Source organism: Mercenaria mercenaria, chromosome 1 (assembly GCF_021730395.1).
Source record: "Mercenaria mercenaria strain notata chromosome 1, MADL_Memer_1, whole genome shotgun sequence".
Classification (NCBI taxonomy): Eukaryota; Metazoa; Mollusca; class Bivalvia; order Venerida; family Veneridae; genus Mercenaria; species Mercenaria mercenaria.
In genome coordinates, this window is record NC_069361.1 from 56,114,548 (window position 1) to 56,136,325 (window position 21,778).

Here is a 21,778-nt window from a genome sequence, read left to right on the forward strand (position 1 = left end):
TAGGGATTACATAGGTCATATGATAAATTATGCTAAATGTAGGGAAATTGGCAAAACTTTTGAGATTTTCAATTAGGAGCTGATATGACATGTAAATGTACTGTACGAAAAATTGGTTTTATCACTAAACGTAAAAAGTTATCATCCAGCGGTGATCAATATTTCACTCTTGACCTTTTAAAGAAAAGAATTTACAATATCTAGGTGTTACTTCTAAATATTGTAAGTTGATTAGTGTTTGCTTGCTAAGCCCATGTTATTGCCTGACATTATATTTACTTTATCAATGTAATAAACTGCCCACATCGCTTTTCATGTTTTAAGGTACGCAGTTAAAGGGACTGGACTAAAATTTGGGCTAAAAATGGTCTTTCTTTAGAATTGAAGTTTGATCTTATTGTGAACATTAGAACTTAAGTTTTTGTTTCTAAGCTATACAAAAACTGCTAAATCAAAGATATATCTGAGTTAGGAATTGAATTAAACCCCTGCAATAAAAACTTTGCTAATATCTTGACAAATACAGCATGGAGTACTTAACTACTATTTATATAAAGCTTTATAATTAAGGAAGTTTACCTTTGGTATCCCAAAACAAACGCTTTTCAATATTGAATTGAAAAATTAGTAAAAACAATTTATTCTCATGTTTTTCCGTAACATATAATATGTCAGTAACTGAGTTTCAAAGCCTTCTTGGAATTATAGCAATAATTTTATGATGTCTTAGAATTTCCTTTCTTTGTGGTGCTATCTAGAAGTCAGTCCCTTTAAGCTTACTCCCATGATGCCTGGAGGTGCACCTGTTGTCTTCCTCCATCATCAGAAGCTTGAAAAGTTGCCATATCTGTGTCAACAGCAAAAAAAAAAGAGATTTAAAACAAACCGAAATATTCAAATATTTGCTCAGATCTGCAATTTTTTCTCAAAAATAATGTTTCTCTTAATTACAAAAATATAGCAAACTTTGTTAAGGTTTAGGAGTATATCATCAAAACGCAGAAATATTTGATAAACGAACAACCATTCTTTACCAATACGTCATCTGACCATTATTCTGCCGTACGACGGATACTTAAAATTTTCTGAAAAAGTTGTCCCCCTTTGAAAATGAATGCCATTTGTAAAGAAATAAAAATAAACAATTGCTGAAACCTGTGTTCGACCTAGTTATGTGAAATTTCAACACTCGTACGCTATTGCAAATGCATCAAAATGAACATATGTAATAGTTCTTTGAAAAGGGTGAGTTTTTAAAGGCATTTGACTGTCGAGAAGTGGGGCCCCTTTAGGCAGTCCTTTTCCAGAATTTAATGTTTATATAAGTAAACTGACACTAAGTCTTGTTTCGTAGAGTAATATACATGTTTTACATGCTGTTCAATTTTCATGTGAAACAACTCTTTCTCTCTATGATTTGGTGTTGTTCGATTTTTTTCTCTCAAAAGGTAAGGCTAAGCGTTAAATCATTTATTGACAGATTTGTACCATACAGTTAAGAACAGCTAAAATCTATATTACAATCCGTTCAATAAGTACAAAATAACATTTGGATCTACTTCAACTGTATCATGCAAAAACCTTTTAAAGCGTATACAATATTGAAACAATTGGTTTGAAAATGCACAAAATGCATGAGTATTATCGACAAATGATTTGCTATCTGCAATGTTTTGTTCTGTTATAATGGACGCCAGACATTGATCTGGAAACAAACAATTTTCTGCGATGGTTTGTTTAAATTGCCGAAATGAGAGCTATTTCTATGATAAGAAAAAGGTCATTTTGTTCATTTGGTGTCCTATTTAAATATATTAGTTTACACTAGTAGTAATTAAAAAATTTTGCATTTTATGGAGCAAAAATTCTGGATATCTAACAGTACTAAAAAGGTACTTTGATTATTGTCTTTGATTAAATTTTTTATTGATGCTTCCACTAGTCTGCATTGATTTTTGTAAACTTTTGTTTGTACCATCATCATATAAATGTTTTTTCACTTTTGATATAAAAAGCTTGGCAGTTTTAGGCTGTTCTAAGCTCCATAATTTTTTTGATGTCCAGTCCATGAGTAAGACAGAGTGTTCTTCATGGCAGTTTGATCTGCAATCTGTTGTTTTCTACCTCAGATATATGTGGGGGGAAGTTGTCAGTAACTTGTGGAGAACAAATTAGTACTTCAGTGGAATCCAAGAACACTGACACTTACCACATGACTGAAATAGTGTTGATAATTGGCAAAAGCCATGAACAGATGGTAGCTGTTTTGGTTTTGTTATAATTTGGATTAATGTTACACCAGCACAGTTATAGGTCATGTATGTTGGTGGTGGAAGAAGGCAGGTGCCCCTCCTAGTATTAAATTTCACAGGTAACACCTGGGTAGAACCAGCCACCTTCCGTATATGCGAGCTGGATGGCTTCCTAATATGAAGACTTCTACATCCCACACGAGTTTTCAAGTCAGTGATCTTGACCACTTAGTTTTAGAGGCCCCTAGGATAGTATAGCAGTGAGAGTTGAAAAATAGAACAAGATTTCAGGGAAATCCTCATTTTTAGCTCATCTGATTTTTTGAAAAAAAATGATGAGTTATTGTCATCACTTGAGCGGTTGTCGGCGTCGGCGTCGGCGTCAGCGTTGCCTGGTTAAGTTTTATGTTTAGGTCAGCTTTTCTCCTAAACTATCAAAGCTATTGCTTTGAAACTTGGAATATTTGTTCACCATCATAAGCTGACCCTGTATAGCAAGAAACATAACTCCATCTTGCTTTTTGCAAGATTTATGGCCCCTTTTGTACTCAGAAAATATCAGATTTCTTGGTTAAGTTTTATGTTTAGGTCAGCTTTTCTTCTAAACTATCAAAGCTATTGCTTTGAAACTTAGAATACTTGTTCACCATCATAAGCAGACCCTGTACATGAAGAAACGTAACTCCATCTTGCTTTTTGCAAGAATTATTGCCCCTTTTGGACTTAGAAAATCAGTTTTCTTGGTTAAGTTTTATGTTTAGGTCAGCTTTTATCCTAAACTATCAAAGCTATTGCTTTAGAACTTGCAACACTTGTTCACCATCATAAGCTGACCCTGTACAGCAAGAAACATAACTCCATCCTGCTTTTTGCAAGATTTATGGCCCCTTTTGGACTTAGAAAATATCAGATTTCTTGGTTAAGTTTTATGTTTAGGTCAACTTTTTCTCTTGAACTATCAAAGCTATTGCTTTGAAATTTGCAACACTTGTTCACCATCATAAGCTGACACTTTACAGCAAGAAACATAACTCCATCTTGCTTTTTGCAAGATTTATGGCCCCTTTTGGACTTAGAAAATCATTTTCTTGGTTGAGTATTATGTTTAAGTCAACTTTTCTCATAAACTATCAAAGCTATTGCTTTAAAACTTGCAACAGTTTTTCACCATCATAAGTGGACACTGTACATCAAGAAACATAACTCTATCCTGCTTTTTGCAAGAATGATGGCCCTTTTTAGACTTAGAAAATCATGGGTAGGACAATATTTCTATTATACAAAAAAAATCAGATGAGCGTCAGCACCCGCAAGGCGGTGCTCTTGTTTCTCCACTCCTTACCAGTCACATTGAGTAGACATTAATCAAGGATGGTTGTAGGACTGTGTTATATCTGTTGATTAAATCTGTCTGCTGTCTGTCGTTGATGATTATAGTTATATTATATTGGACAGTGGAACTAAGTCACCGTGGCCGCATTATTCTAATTGGATGTTCTGGCAGAATACTCATATAGAGATAACTGTTACTGCATTACTCGATTGATATGTCTGATAAATTACATATAGGTGACACATACACAGTGACTGAAAATACGAAAAAGCTGCAGGCTATTTGTATTCTGGCTTGTTTTTTACACATTTCTGGGTGATTTTATTAAATCTGAAGAAATCGTCACAATAAGTAAATTGGGAGACCGTAATGAGATTCCTCTTTCTGTCTGTGACATGAATGGAACATCCTATTATACAAGGCAAAATGATGTTATACAACTGACATTCGATTGATTCTTGCGATTGATCAAGAATGACAGACAATATTTCCCAGTCGCCTTGTGGGGTTTTTTTGTGGCTCTTGTATAATGATTTAAATGTTTGTTGCAAAATTGTTTGTGACAGATGATAAACAATATTCTTGGGAACAAAATGGAATTACTTTAAAGATAGAATGATGTGAAAACAGGAAATGATTTCTACCAGGAAAACATTAAAATTTTATAGGAAATTTGTTTCGATCTTTTGACAATGCAGCATATTGTTTGGTTGCATATTTTGAAATCATTAAAGGCCAATATTGCAGAGCAATACAGTATTTTAAAAAATCAAACCTCTAGAAAAATAAATCATAAATATGCACAAATATTTGATCTTTTTATATTAAAAATTCACAAATTTATGTTCTCAAGATAGCTTTTAGGGCAAAAACCAAGACATTTTATGGAAATGAAATTAAATGATTTCACACTGTAGAAGAGGGGAGTGAGGGAGGGAACTGTGATGCTGTTCTTCAAAAACTTTGTCTGTTTTGCCAAGAAAATTGTATTGGTGCATTTCAATAGTAGTACTTTGTTTCATCATCTGGAAAATACTGGAAAAATAAACCTGACAAAAAATCAATAATACATGTATAATTTCTTGCATCTCTTACTGACATACTAGATTTTCCAAGAAGAATTATATCTCAATTGTGCAGCATACATTAAACAAGATATGTGCCTTTAAGTGAAATTTTTGAAAGAGCCGGAACAAATAAAGAAGCATTTAATTTAGTGATTTTCGCCTTCAGTGGTCTGTAAGGAAGGTGAAAAGGAACTATGAGATGATGGTCTGAAAGTTGATTGGTTCTACCGACTAATAACGTCTAATCATATTGATTGGATACCCAACTGTTTCGTAGTTGATTAAATACAAATAAGCCATAGACAGGAACTTATCAGATGTGTTGGTAGATGATATATTGGTTTGTAAAAACGTTTCTGGAAGTTGTTGGATTTTCTCCGAGTTGATAGAAATTGTGACAGAACTTTTACTTAATGGAATTTTGTTGCTGGAATTAGACTTAAGTGAAAGCATCTTCCGCCTTTATTCAAACTTTTTGGCGATGTTACAATATTGTTTGTTGCTTCTGTTGGGTAGATTTAAGTGAAAGTAGAATCATTGGTAAACTATGAATATCGGATGATATTCTTCACTGATACCAAATATCCATAAAATAAAACGGATTTTAAACTCGCATAAGAATATAGAGTGGAATCTTGCAAAACCTTACCATGACCAAAATTTTATGAGAGCTTCATAAATTAATACTCTTTTTCTGTTCTTTACTCAATAATCATCTGTGTGTTTTATTAACTGATTAGTGTAATGTGTAATTTAATGAGAAAACAGACAGTCACAACTCTATCTTAATAATCAAACCTATGGTAAGCAGCCAGTCAAGGGAAAATTAAGACCAAAATTGGCTGCTAAAGACAGGTGACTACTTAACACAGATAGCGCTTTTTTTCACAAGTATAAATTTAACCTTTTCAATACATATTTATAAAATGTAGAAAGCCTAGGTATAACATTCTCTGTTATTACTGAATGGAAAATAATTTTTAGTAATGATTGCTTTCTGTAATGTTGGCCGTGAGTCTAGAACTGAGTAGAAAAAAATAGTGTGAGAGGATTTTTAAACTGGGTCACAAGATGCATTTGTCAATGAAAACAGTAGCTGCAGAGCAGTTGACAGCTTAAGCACATAAGTTAGACTTATTTCTTTGCTAATGTAGAGATATGCTGTTTCTAAAATTAAAGCAGCAAAGTTTTTAATATTAGCTTATTCTTAGGAATATTACCAATGTATAGATGCAAATTTTATGTTTCATGAAGAAGGCTGTTCTTCTTCTTCTCGCAAAATAAAGATATATCAAATTTATGATGTAACTGTGTGACGATTTGATAGAAGACATTGTGTCTTAAGTCATTTCGTCCTTTACCACTTATTCATGTGGCAAAGTTGGCACGTACTTGCAGAGAAAGGTTTTAAGTACTGGTTAGTACTGGTACAGAATCTAGGAACACAGGTTAGGATAACTGCCCGATGTAACATAACTGAAATACAGTTGAAAAACTGCACTGAACCCAATCAATACAAACAATATACTTACATGTAATGCGGCTAATGAGAAGAAATCCAGAAATGATAGATATTAATTGTATTTTCAGTAAAGAATTAGAGAGATTGAAGGCGGAGCATGAGAAGGCTGAAGAGTTACGTCAACTGAAAGAAGAAGAGATGTATCAGACGCACGAGCAGCACCGTGCTGACATTGAGGAACAGAAACAACATCTGACAAGGCTGAAAGAAGAAAATGACAGGGAACGTGTAAAGGCTGAAGAAGAATTGCGGCTGGCACGAGAAAGTTTGGCCAAAGAGAAAGATGCTTGTAAGTTAAACAACCTAAGCTGTGAAAATTTGGAAAATAGATGAAAAACTTTTAATGCTTCAAACAGGAATGCTAAATATGGATTGTTTTTATCACTACTTTGTTCTAAAAGTTTGCACTTAACAGATTTTGGAATGAAAATGGCTGCATTTAGGGGAATAAACATATTTGAACTGTAACAGATCAGAATCTAGGGCCATTTTCATTTTGTGTTCTGTGTGCTATATTGAGATGAGCAGGTTATAATAGTTAAATGAAAGTTAAGATTACAATTAAATGTATCCGTGTATTTTAAAAATGATATATTGAGGAAGCATGATGGCTAACAGGTTACATGCCTGCAGAGTAATTTCACTAGGGCGTTAATTCATGGTGTGTGAATGAAGTGTGTTACCATTCTTTTATCCTCAATGTCTTTAATATGAAGTCATCGATCAAGTAATAAATACTAGCTACTACTACAGTAGCAATGTTTTTCGGCACCTGTATTGCCCCAATGACATGTTGGCTTGACATCAATATTGCTGTGTTTTAAATGAAAGTAAAGATAACTTTTCATATTACTATATGACTTTATTTGGCCCTGTAGGCATATGGTTAATCATTTAGCGATAGTCCCTATAGGGAACTACTTTTCTTTCGTTCTTTTGATACAGGTTCAAATCCCGGTGAGTTCTGACATATCAACTCTCAACATATAATAATTTTAACTTTGTGTATATATACAATATTCTAATTTTGTCATACACTGACCTTTGTATTGTTGTCATATAGTTATGTGAAAACCAACATAGTGCATTTGCGACCAGCATGAATCCAGACCAGCCTGCGCATCCTTGCAGTCTGGTCAGGATCCATGCTATTCGCTAACGGTTTCTCTAATTACAATAGGCTTTGAAAGCGAACAGCATGGATCCTGACCAGACTGCAAGGATGCGTAGGCTGGTCTGGATCTATGCTGGCCGCAGATGCACTATGTTGGTTTTCTCAGTGTGCGGCTCATTTCTTCTGTAGTTTACCTTTCCCTGAATTATAGTCCTAATAAATCAACTTGACATTCTTTACTGTCACTGTCTTCTAGTTCTTTCCCTGACCCAGTTAGAAATGACTAGAAGTAATAGAAATCTGTCTGGCAATAATTGTCAAACTTTTCTCATCTCATTATTGACACATCAGTTAGAAATGTACAGTTAACTTTAAAACACAGTACTTAAGATAGCTAATAAACATCTTTAATCCTTACCATGCTGGACATGATTGATTCTGCCTTTGCAACCAGTGTAGATCATGATCAGCCTGCACATCCATGCAGTCTGATCATGATCTGCACTGTTCGCCATTCAGTCAGTATCTTTTTGGTCAGCATCCCTTTTAATGGTACTGTCCAAATTGAAAATGAACAAGTTCGTTATAGAAATTTAGCAGAGTAAGGGTTAACGGCTTTAAAACAAAAAGATAGCCTGACTGCTTAGCTCAGTATGGATCATGGGGTCATGAGTTTGGTCCCCAGCCAGGGCATATGTTCTCTGTCATTATTTGGTACAAGACGTGCCATTCATCCTCCACCTCTGTTTCATGTAGGTATGTTCGCAGTTATTTGCAGAGAGATATGTTTATTTTGCTACAGAATCAAGGGACAGTTGTTAGGTTAGCTGCCTGCTATTACAAAAAATGAAAATGGAGCTAAACCAAAACAAGCTAATAAAACCTATTATTTTTTCAGTTCAAAAACAGTTTGAAGAGGAGAGAAGGAAGTTGAAGGAGCTTCAGAGACTAGAGCAACAGCAAGAGTCTATGGGCATACAGACTGATCCTCTATCCACACAGTCCACATCGGTAGGGTCCGAACCTTTATCTACACAAACCATGTCTGTGGGGTCCAAACCTTTCTCCACCCAGACAGCCTCTGTTGGATCAGAACAAACTTCAGCTGCAGCAACTTCAACTGATGCTGATGATGTAGATGGTGCTGATGACATAACTGACTTGCCAGTGATATATAGAGGTAAAGTTTGACCAATGATAATGATTAGTTCTGTTGCATAATTCTATTCGTACATGGCTAATATGGAAATGAAGCATAATAATTTATATTCCAAAATTAGGAAATACCATTATATAAGGTACCCTGATTTGGAAGGAAATCTTAAGTGTAACTGTCTTTCCCAAGCAAGGATGGGTGGGGTATTTTAACAAACTGGCAACTCCTTATATGACCTTGATATTGGTGTTTCCTAAGAAGTACACTTGAGTATAACTCAAGTAAGTTTCACAGTCAGGCTAGTTAAGAAACATTTTTTAGTGTTCATGCAAAATGAGTAATAAAATATGATTGGCAAATCCTTGAATTGTGCTGGCTATTCATGGTAAATATTTGCAGATCATACTCTTTTCAATAATATTTCAAAATGGGCTCTGGAAACAAAACATTTTAATTCTTATGTTTGTTTTAATAAATATAATTCCTTTCCAGTTGCATTTATTATAATTGCACATATTTTGTTGTGTACATGTATAACATTAGAATCAGCTCTCCGGTCATTATGTTCACAAAACAGAACAACAGTTAAAAGTTACTGTGATGTCATCTTAAGGAATGATCTGCCTGACTATATTCTGGCATTGTCAAAACAGTGGCATGTACATTATCACTAAGCAGTGTTACCATAAATTTGGTGCCTCCTTTCACAGGTCATACAAAATGAATGTCATAATTTTCAATGCAATATGTGGGGAGAATGTAAATAAAACCGTTTCATGTATTGTAAAAGAAGAATCATCTGTGGTTACACATTTGTGTAATGAATTTTGTTTGCCAATAAATACTCCTTATTTACTTGTAGGAGGAAGACGTCTTTCAGCTGCTGATCAGCTAGATGATCTGGCAAAGACAGAATTCTCTCGGCGCATGTCATATCGGGAAACTGAAGAGAGTCTTGCTATCCAGCAAGAGGACATTGAAGATGCTTACCTGCAGACACAGGAACAGCTAGAGGACAAATTACGCAATATACAGAAGATAGAGGAAGAATACAAGGAAGTGGACAAAGCACACCTACAGGAAATTGCTGAGCATGTAAGTAGTACGGAAAGTAGTTTTTTTATTTTTATTTGTAGAGACATTATATTTTTGCTGATTATATTATTTGGGCTGAGGACTATATGACCATAATAAACTCTTGATGAAAATAGTAATGTGTACATATTTCAATGGTCTTGATTTATTTGTAACACATTTTTACAGCCTTTTTATTGTGTTCAAGATTACTTGTATACTTTTGAAATTCAGGTTTTAAAGTAATGTTTTGTTATAAGATGCCCATTAAAAATACATAAAAGTTGAAATTGCCCCAAATCTGCTATGCCCTTAACAGTGTATTTTTAATAATTTGATTATTTTCTTAGTTTAGAGATTATTATGGTCATGTGATTAGTTCTAATTTTTAGCTCGACTATTCAAAGAATAGTCTAGCTATTCTACTCACCATAGTGTCGGCTTTGACGTCAGCGTCACACCTTGGTTAAAGTTTTGCATGCAAGTACATACAGCTATCATTTAAAGGCATATAGCTTTGAAACTTATTTTTTTCTTTTTCTAGGTCAATTACCAACCTCACTGGGTCAAGTTCCATAATATTTTGAGCAAATTATGCCCCCTTTTGGACTTAGAAAATCCTGGTTAAAGTTTTACATACAAGTTACTATCTCCAAAACTAATGCAGATATTGAATTGAAACTTCACATGTGTCTTCGGGGTTATAAAACTAGCTGATAGCATCAAGTCCCATAACTCTGACCTGCATTTTGGCCAAATTATGTCCCCTTTTGGACTTGGAAAATCCTGGTTAAAGTTTTGTGTGCAAGTTACTATCTGCAGAACAAATGCAGATATTTAATTGAAACTTCACATGTGCCTTTGGGGTTATAAAACTAGTTGATTGCATCAAGTCCCATAACTCGGACATGCATTTTGGTCAAATTATTTCCCCTTTTGAATATAAAACTTCTGGTTAAAGTTTTGCATGCAAGTTACTATCTCAAAAACTAATGCAGATACTAGATTGAAACTCTATAGATATTTTAACATTTAGGGTAACATTTTCCTGCTTCTGGGACAATAATTCGAATAGTCGAGCATTGGCTGTCTTATGGACAGCTCTTGTTTTTATGTTATATTTATTTTAGAAACTGAACTTAGTAGATTAAAAAGATGTAATTGTTTTAGTTTGTTTACTTAACATCAAAGTAGAATAGAGACAAGAAACGTTATCACTGTTTACTATATTCCTTAGTTGAATTTTCAGAACTTTAATCAGAAGGTAGGTTTAATACTAAAGGCAAACTGTGATGGTGCAATGCTTTTGATAACAGTTCCCCGGTTCTTTTTCAGTTCTATAGCATTGCAGAATGATAAATACATTTCTCTACAGTACTAAGCCATTGAATTAAAAAATACATATATATTCAAACACTTGTTCTTCTATGTAACTGTCCTATACACAAAACAGTGTTTCCAAGTTATCTCCCTTTCACCAAACTACACTCTTACTTTTAAGATACAAGGATGTATTTATATATTATAAAGTTTATATGTCTGTATAAAGTTGCAGGTGTAAGAATGCAATTTTATTGCATTTTGTCATTTATATATATAATATGATTTCCCAATCCTATTTATTTATTATGTATTGAAAATTAAAGTCTTAAATCTATTTCTTTCTTTGACAGGTACTGTTAATCTGTGATAGCATTATCTCCCTTTCATAAAATTCTATAATTCCTTTTGTATTCTTTTAACTAAATAGATCCCCAGATATCTTAATGACATAAGCCATTTCACAATTTCTCACTTTTAATATTTTCTTTCTTTTTGACTTGAAGAGATTTACGATTTTTTAAGAATACCAATAAATTATTGGGTATTCAAAGCAGTAATACTGTGGACATAACAGACAATCAAATGCTATTAAAATGCATTAACAGATAGGTCAAGCCCTCTTGGGAGGTCAGTTTTGTGTTGGACATTAATAATTGCCTTGTAAGACCAGCATTATTTTAATGTAAACATTATTTGGGAAGATATTAACGTGACCAGGAATATATCATCTTGTGTTTAATTTTTAGAAAATATTTTGAATAGTTATAAGTTGCTTTTACTTTTGTAAAGTTATACGCAATTTGCGTTTAGATCGTACTATAACAAAAAAACCTTTGAATAACTGCTTGTACATTGTTTGAATAGACAAAGATATTTTCTCTGCATGTTTGTAGATTTTAATTTTGTGCAGTGATTGTTTTAGTATGTTTGTAATATTCTAATAGATGCTTTTTGCTAAGTGAAAGAATGCTTATATGTTTTTGTTTTTGAAAAGGTAAGTTTTCTGTGAAAAAAAAAAAGCTTCACAAATGACAAGTGTATGTTCTTATTATATAAAAATCCTTAGTAACAATAATACCATATTTGAGATAAGCAAGTTTTGCTCTAAAAGTTTATGAATTAGAGGTAAGAAACATAATTTGACTTTATAATTATGACTTCCATTTGTACAAATCCATTTAGACAAATTAAAAATTTTCTAATAATTTGCTTTTGTATCAGACCAATTTTTACAAATCTTATTTGATGCAGTAAAAACTTGCTGGTTTTAGATATTTACTTGTTATTTTGTATAGTTTCTCACTTTCAGACGGAAAAGGTGCATGCAATTCGGAAGCAGGAAGTGCAGCTTGAAGTATATATACAGGAGAATGAGGAACTGTTGAACGTTAGCCACGAGAAGCCACGCCCACTACGCTCAGCATGCAGTGAGATGTTCCTGCTGGACCCGAGCATTCAAGATCAAGAGTATTCACAGAGAACAACCAGTCTGCTAGACATTCAGGTACTTTAAACTGTAGCAGTAAATTGTAGAAAATACAAGCTGTATATTCTCCATATATGATTTCAGCTTTCTCCAGTTTTTATGGAAAGCCATGTACGCACTGGACTATATTTACATCCAAAGAATGCTAAACTGCATAACATAAAAAAAAACAAAAAAACAGACACACCTTCAACTGATGCTGATGATGTAGATGCACACATATACTCTGGGTACTATTCCGTTTTTTCCTATCGCCGCTTTTTTATGTAATCTTACTATAGGAAATTTTTGGTATTTTCATATCCGGGATAGTACCTTGTACTAATTATATGTATATAATTATATGTATTTGCATTTTGATATTTTGATTAACGTTTTCCCGCCATTTGACGTTACGTTATCAGTTTTACGTCACGTCCGTTGTTTATATTTGTATATGTATTATCCTGATGAAGGCGTTAGCCGAAACGTTGATGAGATAAAAAAAACTATACATAATACGTGTTGTTGTTGAAATACCTATCGCATAAACTGCATAACAAAAATATGTTATCACAGAAATTGCCAAGTGCTATTACGGGTTCACTGCCTTAAGCTGTTTTCAAGCATGGTCAGAATTATTCCTGTTAAGAACATAATTATTTTGTCCTAGAAAACCCCTTTTTAGCCCACCATCATCATGATGGTGGGCTATTCAAATCACTCTGCGTCCGTGGTCCGTCCGGACGTCTGTCAGTCCGTCCATCCATCCGTTAACAATTTCTCGTTATCGCATCTTCTCAGAAACTACCCGGGGGATTTTGACTAAACTTTGTCAGAATGATGTATTGGTACCCTTGTTCTGTCCCTCTGAAAATCAGACTGGTTCAACAATTGTTTAGTGAGTTATGGCCCTTTGTTTATTTCTATAATTTACATATATTTATATAGGGAAAAACTTTGAAAATCTTTTTGTCCAAAACCACAGAGCCTAGGGCTTTGATATTTGGTATGAAGCATCATCTAGTGGTCCTCTACCAAGATGATTCAAATTCTTTCCCTGGGGTTTAATATGGCCCCGCCCCGGGGGTCACATGGTTTATTTAGACTTATATAGGGAAAAACTTTGAAAAACCTCTTATTCAAAACAAAAGGGCATAGGGCTTTGATATTTTGTGTGTGACATCATCTAGTGGTCTTCTGCTTAGATTGTTCAAATTATCCCCCTAGGGTCAAATATGGCTCAGCCCCGGGGGTCACATGGTTTACATAGACTTATATATAGGGAAAAACATTTAAAATCTTTTTGTCCAAACCACAAAACCTAGGGCTTTGGCATTTGTAATGTAGCATCATCTAGTGGTTCTCTACCAAGTTTGTTCAAATTATCCCCCTAGGGTCAAATATGGCCCCGCCCAGGGGGTCACATGGTTCATATAGACTTATATAGGGAAAAGCTTTTAAAATCTTCTTGTCAATAACCTACAACATTCAAATTTGGACCACATGTATGGTTTTGAGTGGCAAGATGAACCTTGACATGAGTTGACCTTGATTTTGACCTAGTGACCTACTTTCACATTTCTTAAGCTACAGCCTTCAAATTTGGACCACATGCATAGTTTTGTGCACTGAAAAAAACTTTGACCTTGACATTGACTTAGTGACCTACTGTCACATTTTTGAAGGTATAGGCTTCAATTTGGACCACATGCATAGTTTTGTGTTCCTAAATGAAATTTGACCTTGATTTTGACCTAGTGACCTACTTTCACATTTCTCAAGCTACAGCCTTCAAATTTGGACAACATGCATAGTTTTGTGTACTGAAACAAACTTTGACCTTAACATTGACCTAGTGACCTACTTTCACATTTTTGAAGGTACAGGCTTCAAATTTGGACCACATGCATAGCTCTGTGTTCTGAAATAAAATTTGACCTTGACATTGAACTAGTGACCTACTTTCACATTTCTTGAGCTACAGCCTTCAAATTTGGACCACATGCATAGTTTTGTGTACCGAAATGAACTTTGACCTTAAGATTGACCTAGTGACCTACTTTCACATTTCTGTAGCTACAGGCTTCAAATTTAGACCACATGCATAGGATTATGTACCGAAACAAACTTTGACCTTGACATTGACCTAGTGACCAACTTTCACATTTTTGAAGGTACAGGCTTTAAATTTAGACCACATGCATAGATTTGTGTTCTGAAGTGTAATTTAACCTTGATTTTGACTTAGTGACCTACTTTTGGACCACTTGCATAGTTTTGTGTACCGAAGTAAACTTTGACCTTAAGATTGACATAGTGACCTACTTTCAAATTTCTCAAACTACAGCCTTCAAACTTGATGCACATGCATAGTTTTGTGTACAAAGAACTTTGTCCTTGAAATTGATCTAGTGACCTTCTTTCACATTTCTCAAGCTATAGCTTTCTAATTTGGACCACATGCACAGTGTTGTGTACGGAAATGAAATTTGACCTTGAGCTAGTCAATAAGTCTTGAAATTTGGAACACTCAAAAATGGCACATTGGTGGGCGCCAAGATCACTCTGTGATCTCTTGTTAATGTCTTATTATAACAATGCTTTTATACAGTTTATAACATGTTTAAAAACAAGTATAGATGCACAAACATACCTAAAGTGTTGCTAATTGTAATTTTTGTCGAGCCCGCTTGCGGTGAGCTCGATATAGTCATCACTTTTGGCGGGTTGGTGTATGTGCGTGCGTTTGTGCATCCATCAGATTTTGTCCAGACCATTACTTTGACATGCATGGACCAATCTTGTTTATATTTGGCATGAATGTTTACCTCAATGAGAAGGAGTGTCATGCACAAACCCCATGGTCCTATATCAAAGGTCAAGGTCACAGTTGGATGTGAAAGGTCAAATTGAAGTTTGTCCGGAGCATTTCTTCTTAGTGCATGGTGGGATTTTGATGTAATTGGCATGGATGTTCACCATTATGAGACGGAGTGTCATGTGCAAGAACCAGGTCCATAGGTCCAAGGTCAAGGTCACACTTAGAGGCCAAAGGTGCTGGTGGGCTCAACATTCTGCCCGTGGGCATGCAGAATGTATTTCTAGTGCTTGATAGTTCTTACTTGAGTTATTTACCAATCTTGGGGCCTCTGGATCAGGTGGTTAAGGTTGATGACCTTGAATCACTTGCCCCTCACTGCTCTGTGTTTAGTGTAGAATTCAATGACATACATGTGAGGAAGACATACAGCTGGCTTATGGAAATTCAGTGGTTCTACCTAGGTACCTTTTTTGTGAATAAAAGCATGAATGTTGTCAGGTGAAATATTTAAAGAAGTTGTTACTTACATACACATCAGTTATTTAAGAAATTGAATTGAATTTTTCTGAAATTATTTTTCTCAGATGTAGTTTGAATTTTGATTTAAAGTTGTTACAACCTGTTTAGTATATACATAATAGTTTTATACATACAGAATATTGGTTTCAATTTTTCAGGGAGAGGAGGGTGAAAACCAAGATCAGTTCTCACCACGTTCAAGACGTCTTCGAAGATCATCAAGTGCTGAATCACTCGAGAGTGGGATCAGCGAATTTTCTAAAGATCAAAGTATGGAAACTGATAAGGAAAAAACTCAGAAAGACAGAAAGATATCTACAGTTGCTAAACAAGTAACTAGTAGACTCTATCAGGCACCAGAGCCAAAGTTTAAATATGTGCCAAAAAGTAAAGAAAAAGAAATTAAAACTTTTCCAAAAACAAAACCTGTAAGAGATAGAAATACTGACTTGAAATCAAGAACAAGTCCTGTGAAAACTGTAAAGGATTTTGATAGGTCTAAAAGTGAATCTCCTCAGAGAGTAACTGGGAAAAGGAACAGGCCAACTCTGACTAGAGATACTGACCCTAAGAAAAGATCTGCAAGTGCTCCACAAAGCGACCCAAAATTGAAAGAAGGGCCAAAACCTAAAAATGCTAAGGATAAAGGTGATAAGCAGGATAAAAATGAATCAAAAGTTATGGCAGTTAGGAATAAAGCTCAGGGACCAAATAGAATTGTTTCTCCAACATCAAAGCTAGATCGAGTTGTATCACCTACATCAAAGCAAGGTGGAACTGTTTCCCCTACATCAAGGCAAGGTGGAACTGTTTCTCCTACATCAAGGCTAGGTGGAGCTGTTTCACCTGAAAGACTTGGAGTTGTTGGTCCAGGTATTAAAAGAACATCATCGCCAAATGTAAGACACATGGCTAGTGCTTCAAGTCTAGCTAGTGTTCCAGAATCTCTTGCTGAAAATGAAGAGTCAGTGTTGAACGAAAATCAAAAAGAGCCAAATAGAGGTAGTTATGGTGTCAAGAAAAGGCAGAAAAAAGGTAGAGCAAATTTTATTGATGATGATTTTCGATGTCACTCTGCCCCAGATTCTCAGAGAATGTCTCAGGCACTAGATGAGTATACAGATGGAATAAATTTGGACCTTCAAACTGGACTTTCAAATTCAGATAGACTAGTTCCACTTGTGACCACGTCTGTGTCTGTAGATGACTCTACCATGTGTAGGGAAGAAGAAATGAAGATAAGTGATATTGACATCACAAGTATAGATGAAAGTGAATCAGGTGAAATGGATGCTGAAACACAGATGAATGAAAGCTGTGTTGAACAAGAGCAATTAGATAGTGACATTGAAATGAAGAAAACAGATTTCATGAATGAACAACCAGTACATATGTACATATCCTCAGAGGAAGATTCTAAAGGCATTGATGACATAGAAAAGTCACATGACAGTAGTTTATGTATTGAAACATCAAACTTAGAAAACAAAAAGGATTTAGACAAAAGTACAGAAGACAGCACAATGGAACCAAGTGAAGATATATCAGTTATAGATGATTCTATGGAGACAAGTGAACCACTTGGTGCTGAAACAATTGTTTTAGGAAAAAGAGAAAGAAAAGACAGTGACAGATCTATAGAAACTGATGTGCCAACAAAGAAATCAAAGTCAGTTTCAGATGATGCAGAAAGTTTAAGTGATGCTAGAAGTAATAAAAGTGAACCAGGAGTAAGCTTTGAAGTTGATACTGGGAATTTTTCAGAGGATTCCTTAGATCTAAACATCAGTATTGATTCATTAGAGGGTGAAAAACATACTGCTAGATTAACACAAAGTCTTCCAGCTTACTTAATAAGGTCTGAAAAACCAATGTCTGAAGACTCTCTAAGTGATTCATGTGATGAACAGAATAAGGACTTTAAAGATAGTTTGGACAATGACCAGAGTGATAAAGGCAATGACAATTTATTAGATACTAAAGAAGAACAAATAACAGAGGTAAAACAGACTTTAGACCCATTAAGTTTGCCAAATTCAAATGTTCAGTGCCATGAAAACACATCAACGCCTTCTGCTTCTAAGAAGCCAAAATTAACTAAAGTTTGTCAAGAACCTGTTGCTTTCCTACCTCATGATGATATACAAAGTAAAGAAACCTTAACTCAGTTTAAAGAGGCTAATGTCTGTTTACAATCAACTGTAAGTTTAGAAGACACTGGAGACATACCAGTTGACAAAACTATTTTTAAAGCTAAGTTAGATAGTGTGTCTGAAGGTCCAGTTATTCAGTGTAATATAACGTCTGATGGTACTGCTGAAGCAACAGGTGTGGAACAAGATAGTGTTGAAAATCAAACAGTAAATGATAAAAGTGCCATCAGTGAAAATATAAATGCACAAAATCCAATTGAAGGTGACATTTTGTGTGAAGGCAGTGTAAATAGTCCTGTTCATGAAATAAATGATGCAGACTTTATTAAGAATAATACCGATGATGAAGCTAGTAATAACATTCTGGTTGATGTATCTAAAGTAAAAGGTTTTGTAAGTGATGTAATTAAACAGGCACAAGAAATTCATCATGAAAATCCAAACTATGATTCATGTATGGATAATTGGGATAAGGACCATTCAAAGATACACAAACAGGTGGATGAGAATGAAACTGAAACTAATAATGTTCTAGAAAAATTCCAAGATTACGTTGACAATTTAACAAATGAAGATTTAGATAAATCAGTGTCTGTTGTAAATGAAATAGAAAAAGAAAACAAAGTTAACTTAAACAAATCAAATAGTGAAACAGAGGCTAACATCTGTCCAGCTGAAAATAATGCTTTTAATGTTGTAGTAGCAAATATTTGTAATGAAATGCAACAAAATGATGATAAAGTTAGTGTAAATAATGTGCCTAGTCAAAAGGATAATGAAGTGAATGAGGAAAATGAACAAAAATCTTTTGAAAGAACAAGTGCTCTGTATCCAAAATGCACAGCAGTTAAGTGTAGAAGTGATGGTAATGTAGATACAAATAGAGATGAGCCTAATGTAGTAGCAGTAATGATAGGGTCTGAAATGGTTGCCACAGAGAAAACAGTTAATACAAGTGAGAATAAGTATGTTTGTATGGAAATGAAAGAAGAAAATAAAAGTGTTCATGTTGATCAACCTGATTCTGTAGAAACAAACACAAATGATACTGAAGTACATGATGATAATAAGATTATAGGAGAGGTTTTGCCTGAACAGATTCAGAAAGGCACTGTTGTAGATGAAGAAAATGAAATGAAATCATTAGATGAAACGAAAGAACCGATTTGTCAAGATACAACAGATATTGAAATTAAAAGTGATATTGGCACTGTTAGAGAAGACACTGATAATGCAAGAGTGACCACAAATGATGTTGATGAGGATTCAGGTACTGAAGAAAAAATGCATGGACCTGTTGTTGATGAAAATCATAATGTTGTTGAAGTAGCAGGTTATATTGATCATAATTTCTCTGAAAACACTCATGTATTAAGTAAACAAAATGTGGGTGATGAAAACCTTTCAGACAATTATGCAAGTGAGGAAGGTGCTGGACAGGAAAGTATTGAAGGTGCAGCTAGTAGTGTTACTTTAGTGCTGAAAAATGCTGACCTTCCAATTAGAGAAGAACTGACAGTGTTTACTTCCACTCCCCATGAAGAGACAGAAAATGAAGGTGTTAATGCATTGAAATCAGAAGTTGACTGTCTTGGTAGTAATGAGGATGAAGACTTGGATGCAGTACCAGAAAAAACTGGTGAATCAAATGGTGACTCAGAAATGGCTTCTGCACAAACAGAAAATACTGAATTGAATGGAGACAGTTTACCATCAGAATCGGAAGTCTGCAATCTGGAATTGGCACAACAGAGAGATAAGTCCAACATTGAACATGCATCAAGCTCTCTGATTGCAACAAGATCTGTTGGAGTGGGAACCAGTCAGGACCTGATGGAAGGCGTGGATGATGTCGTGATGGGAGATAACTTCAGCCAGGCATCCAATGATTCATTCTTGCTTGATCCCAAGGAAGAATTACAAGTCTTAGAAGAAGCTCTGGAAAAATTAAAAGCAAAGTACGTATTATCTTACATGTTGAACTTCATGTGTTTTAAATGTGTAGTCACTTTCTACAAAAGCTGCATAATATTTTATCGGCAGTTATTGCATATGCATGCAAATGTATAAGATTTGTTGACTAATTTTGATTATCTGTTTCCTTGAATATTAGAAGTGGTATGTCTTTGGATACATAAAAAGTGTAAATCTTTGGATACATGAAAAGAAAATCTGAGAGCTGTTCATAAATATTTGAAAGAAACATTTTCTAGTAGTCTTTGAAGTAGATTGGATTAACTGGATGATCAGTGGGCTTGTTAAATTCATTTGCTGCATTCTGGGTATATGTGAGCTACTTTCTAGAGACAAGGCATAATATTCTAGTAGAAGCTATAGTTGTAGTGTGAGGCTTATCTGTTGTTTTCATGATTTCTGTGGAGTTAGTTGATAGTATAGCCTATAATTAGGTTACTCAGCAATGTTCAGTACAGAGTGCCCATTTGGAAAAAAAAAATTAGATGAGCTGATTATAAGGATCGAATCTTTTTATTCTGTGCTTGTTTTTCTCAATAAAGAGGAAAGCAATATTAGAGATTTCATCGAAAACAATGTTTACGAAGACACTGTGTCAGTGGTTTATTAATGTAGAATTCGATACTTATATTATTTGTCAGTGGCTTTTATAGTTTAGTTATCATGGAGATTCGAACCAAAGTTGTTGCATTTCCCAGTATGGAACATATTGTATCTGATATCCTTTCGACTACCACTATCGTACATCGACGCACTACCCGAGACGCCAAATGCAGACTATATTTTTGGGGTTCTCCATTACCGCTACTGTTTTGCAGGCGGGCTACCGCAGACGACTAATACGTACCCAAAAAATGGGGGTGCTGATTTCCATAGCGCATAATGCAGTATTTGGGTAAAAATTGTATTTTTTCGCAATTGAAAATAGAAGGAATTAACAAAAATATACTACATTTTTATACTGCGGTATTTTTAATGTAAAACGGTTGCTACACTATGGTAGTTATGTCCATTGTGTGGTTATTGGTATAACTACACTGTGGCACAACTTATAGTTTCTTGATTCCTGCAATTGTCTACTATAGTATTTATATGCCGATAAAACAAACAGTTAATGTTATTTATTAAAAGTCACATATTTAAACGGCCATTGCATCACTGTGGCAGTACATGCTGTTTTGTGTGAATATGTATTAATACGCCGCGGCACTCTCTTTGGTTTTGCATGCCCTGCATTAAACTACTGTGGTAATCGGGGGAATAAATAATGTCTACAGGATAAGTTTTGATTACTACTATAATCCTTTCGCAGGGTAACTTTCTCAGCACTGTGGAAGTGTACTTAATTTCATTTATTATGTATAACTACACTATGGCACTGCCTTAAAATTCAAGTTTCTCACAAATGTCTACTATAGTTCTTAGTAACAGGACGAGTAAAACTACACTGCGGTACTACATTGAAATTCGTTCTTCCTGCAAACGTCTACTGTGGTAATTTCGTTTAAATATTTTTTTTTTCTGTCAAATGTTTCTGCTTGCTTTTAACGTTTTACTTTTAGTCTTCTACCCGTTTCTCCGGATCGGACTATAAGTAGACTGTCTCTCATAAAATTTAGTCCAAATTACGTTGTTCAGGTTGTGTAGCATTTGATATATGATTCTTCGTACTCATACCCGTTCATAGGAGATTGTCCGTACTGTAGTGTTTTAATTCAGTTGTTAATTTTATTGTTTTATCTAATATTATTTTCAGTTATAAAAATGTTTTTGTTGCATTTTACTTTTAGTCACCTACCAGTTATGTCAGTGGATCGGACCATGTAAACGCGTCAACTATACGTTATTAAGGTTCATTTAAATTTATTCAAATTCATAATCTGTTTTTGTGGTGTATACGATGCAAGTGCCAAAACAAAACTCAAAAATGTCGAATGACACTTCGTGGTAAAACTTATAATGGTAGCTAAAAGTGTCTTTTTCTTAGTTTGTTATGCCTTAC

The 21,778-nt window shown here is 34.6% G+C and overlaps 1 protein-coding gene across 8 annotated transcripts in view; it reads left to right on the top strand.

The window, feature by feature from the left end:
• The window catches only part of LOC123566392 (uncharacterized), a 151,087-nt gene that overhangs the window by 93,623 nt on the left and 35,686 nt on the right, over positions 1-21,778 (top strand). For all 8 annotated transcript variants that reach the window (XR_008371779.1, XM_053548560.1, XM_053548571.1 and 5 more), the window contains 5 exons: positions 6,243-6,463; positions 8,187-8,468; positions 9,307-9,539; positions 12,151-12,345; positions 15,808-19,760. Coding sequence is in view for 7 of the 8 variants with exons in the window: in XM_053548560.1 (XP_053404535.1) it covers positions 6,243-6,463; positions 8,187-8,468; positions 9,307-9,539; positions 12,151-12,345; positions 15,808-19,760 (4,884 nt within the window). In the remaining variant the exon portion in view is untranslated. The remainder of the gene's footprint in view (positions 1-6,242; positions 6,464-8,186; positions 8,469-9,306; positions 9,540-12,150; positions 12,346-15,807; positions 19,761-21,778) is intronic.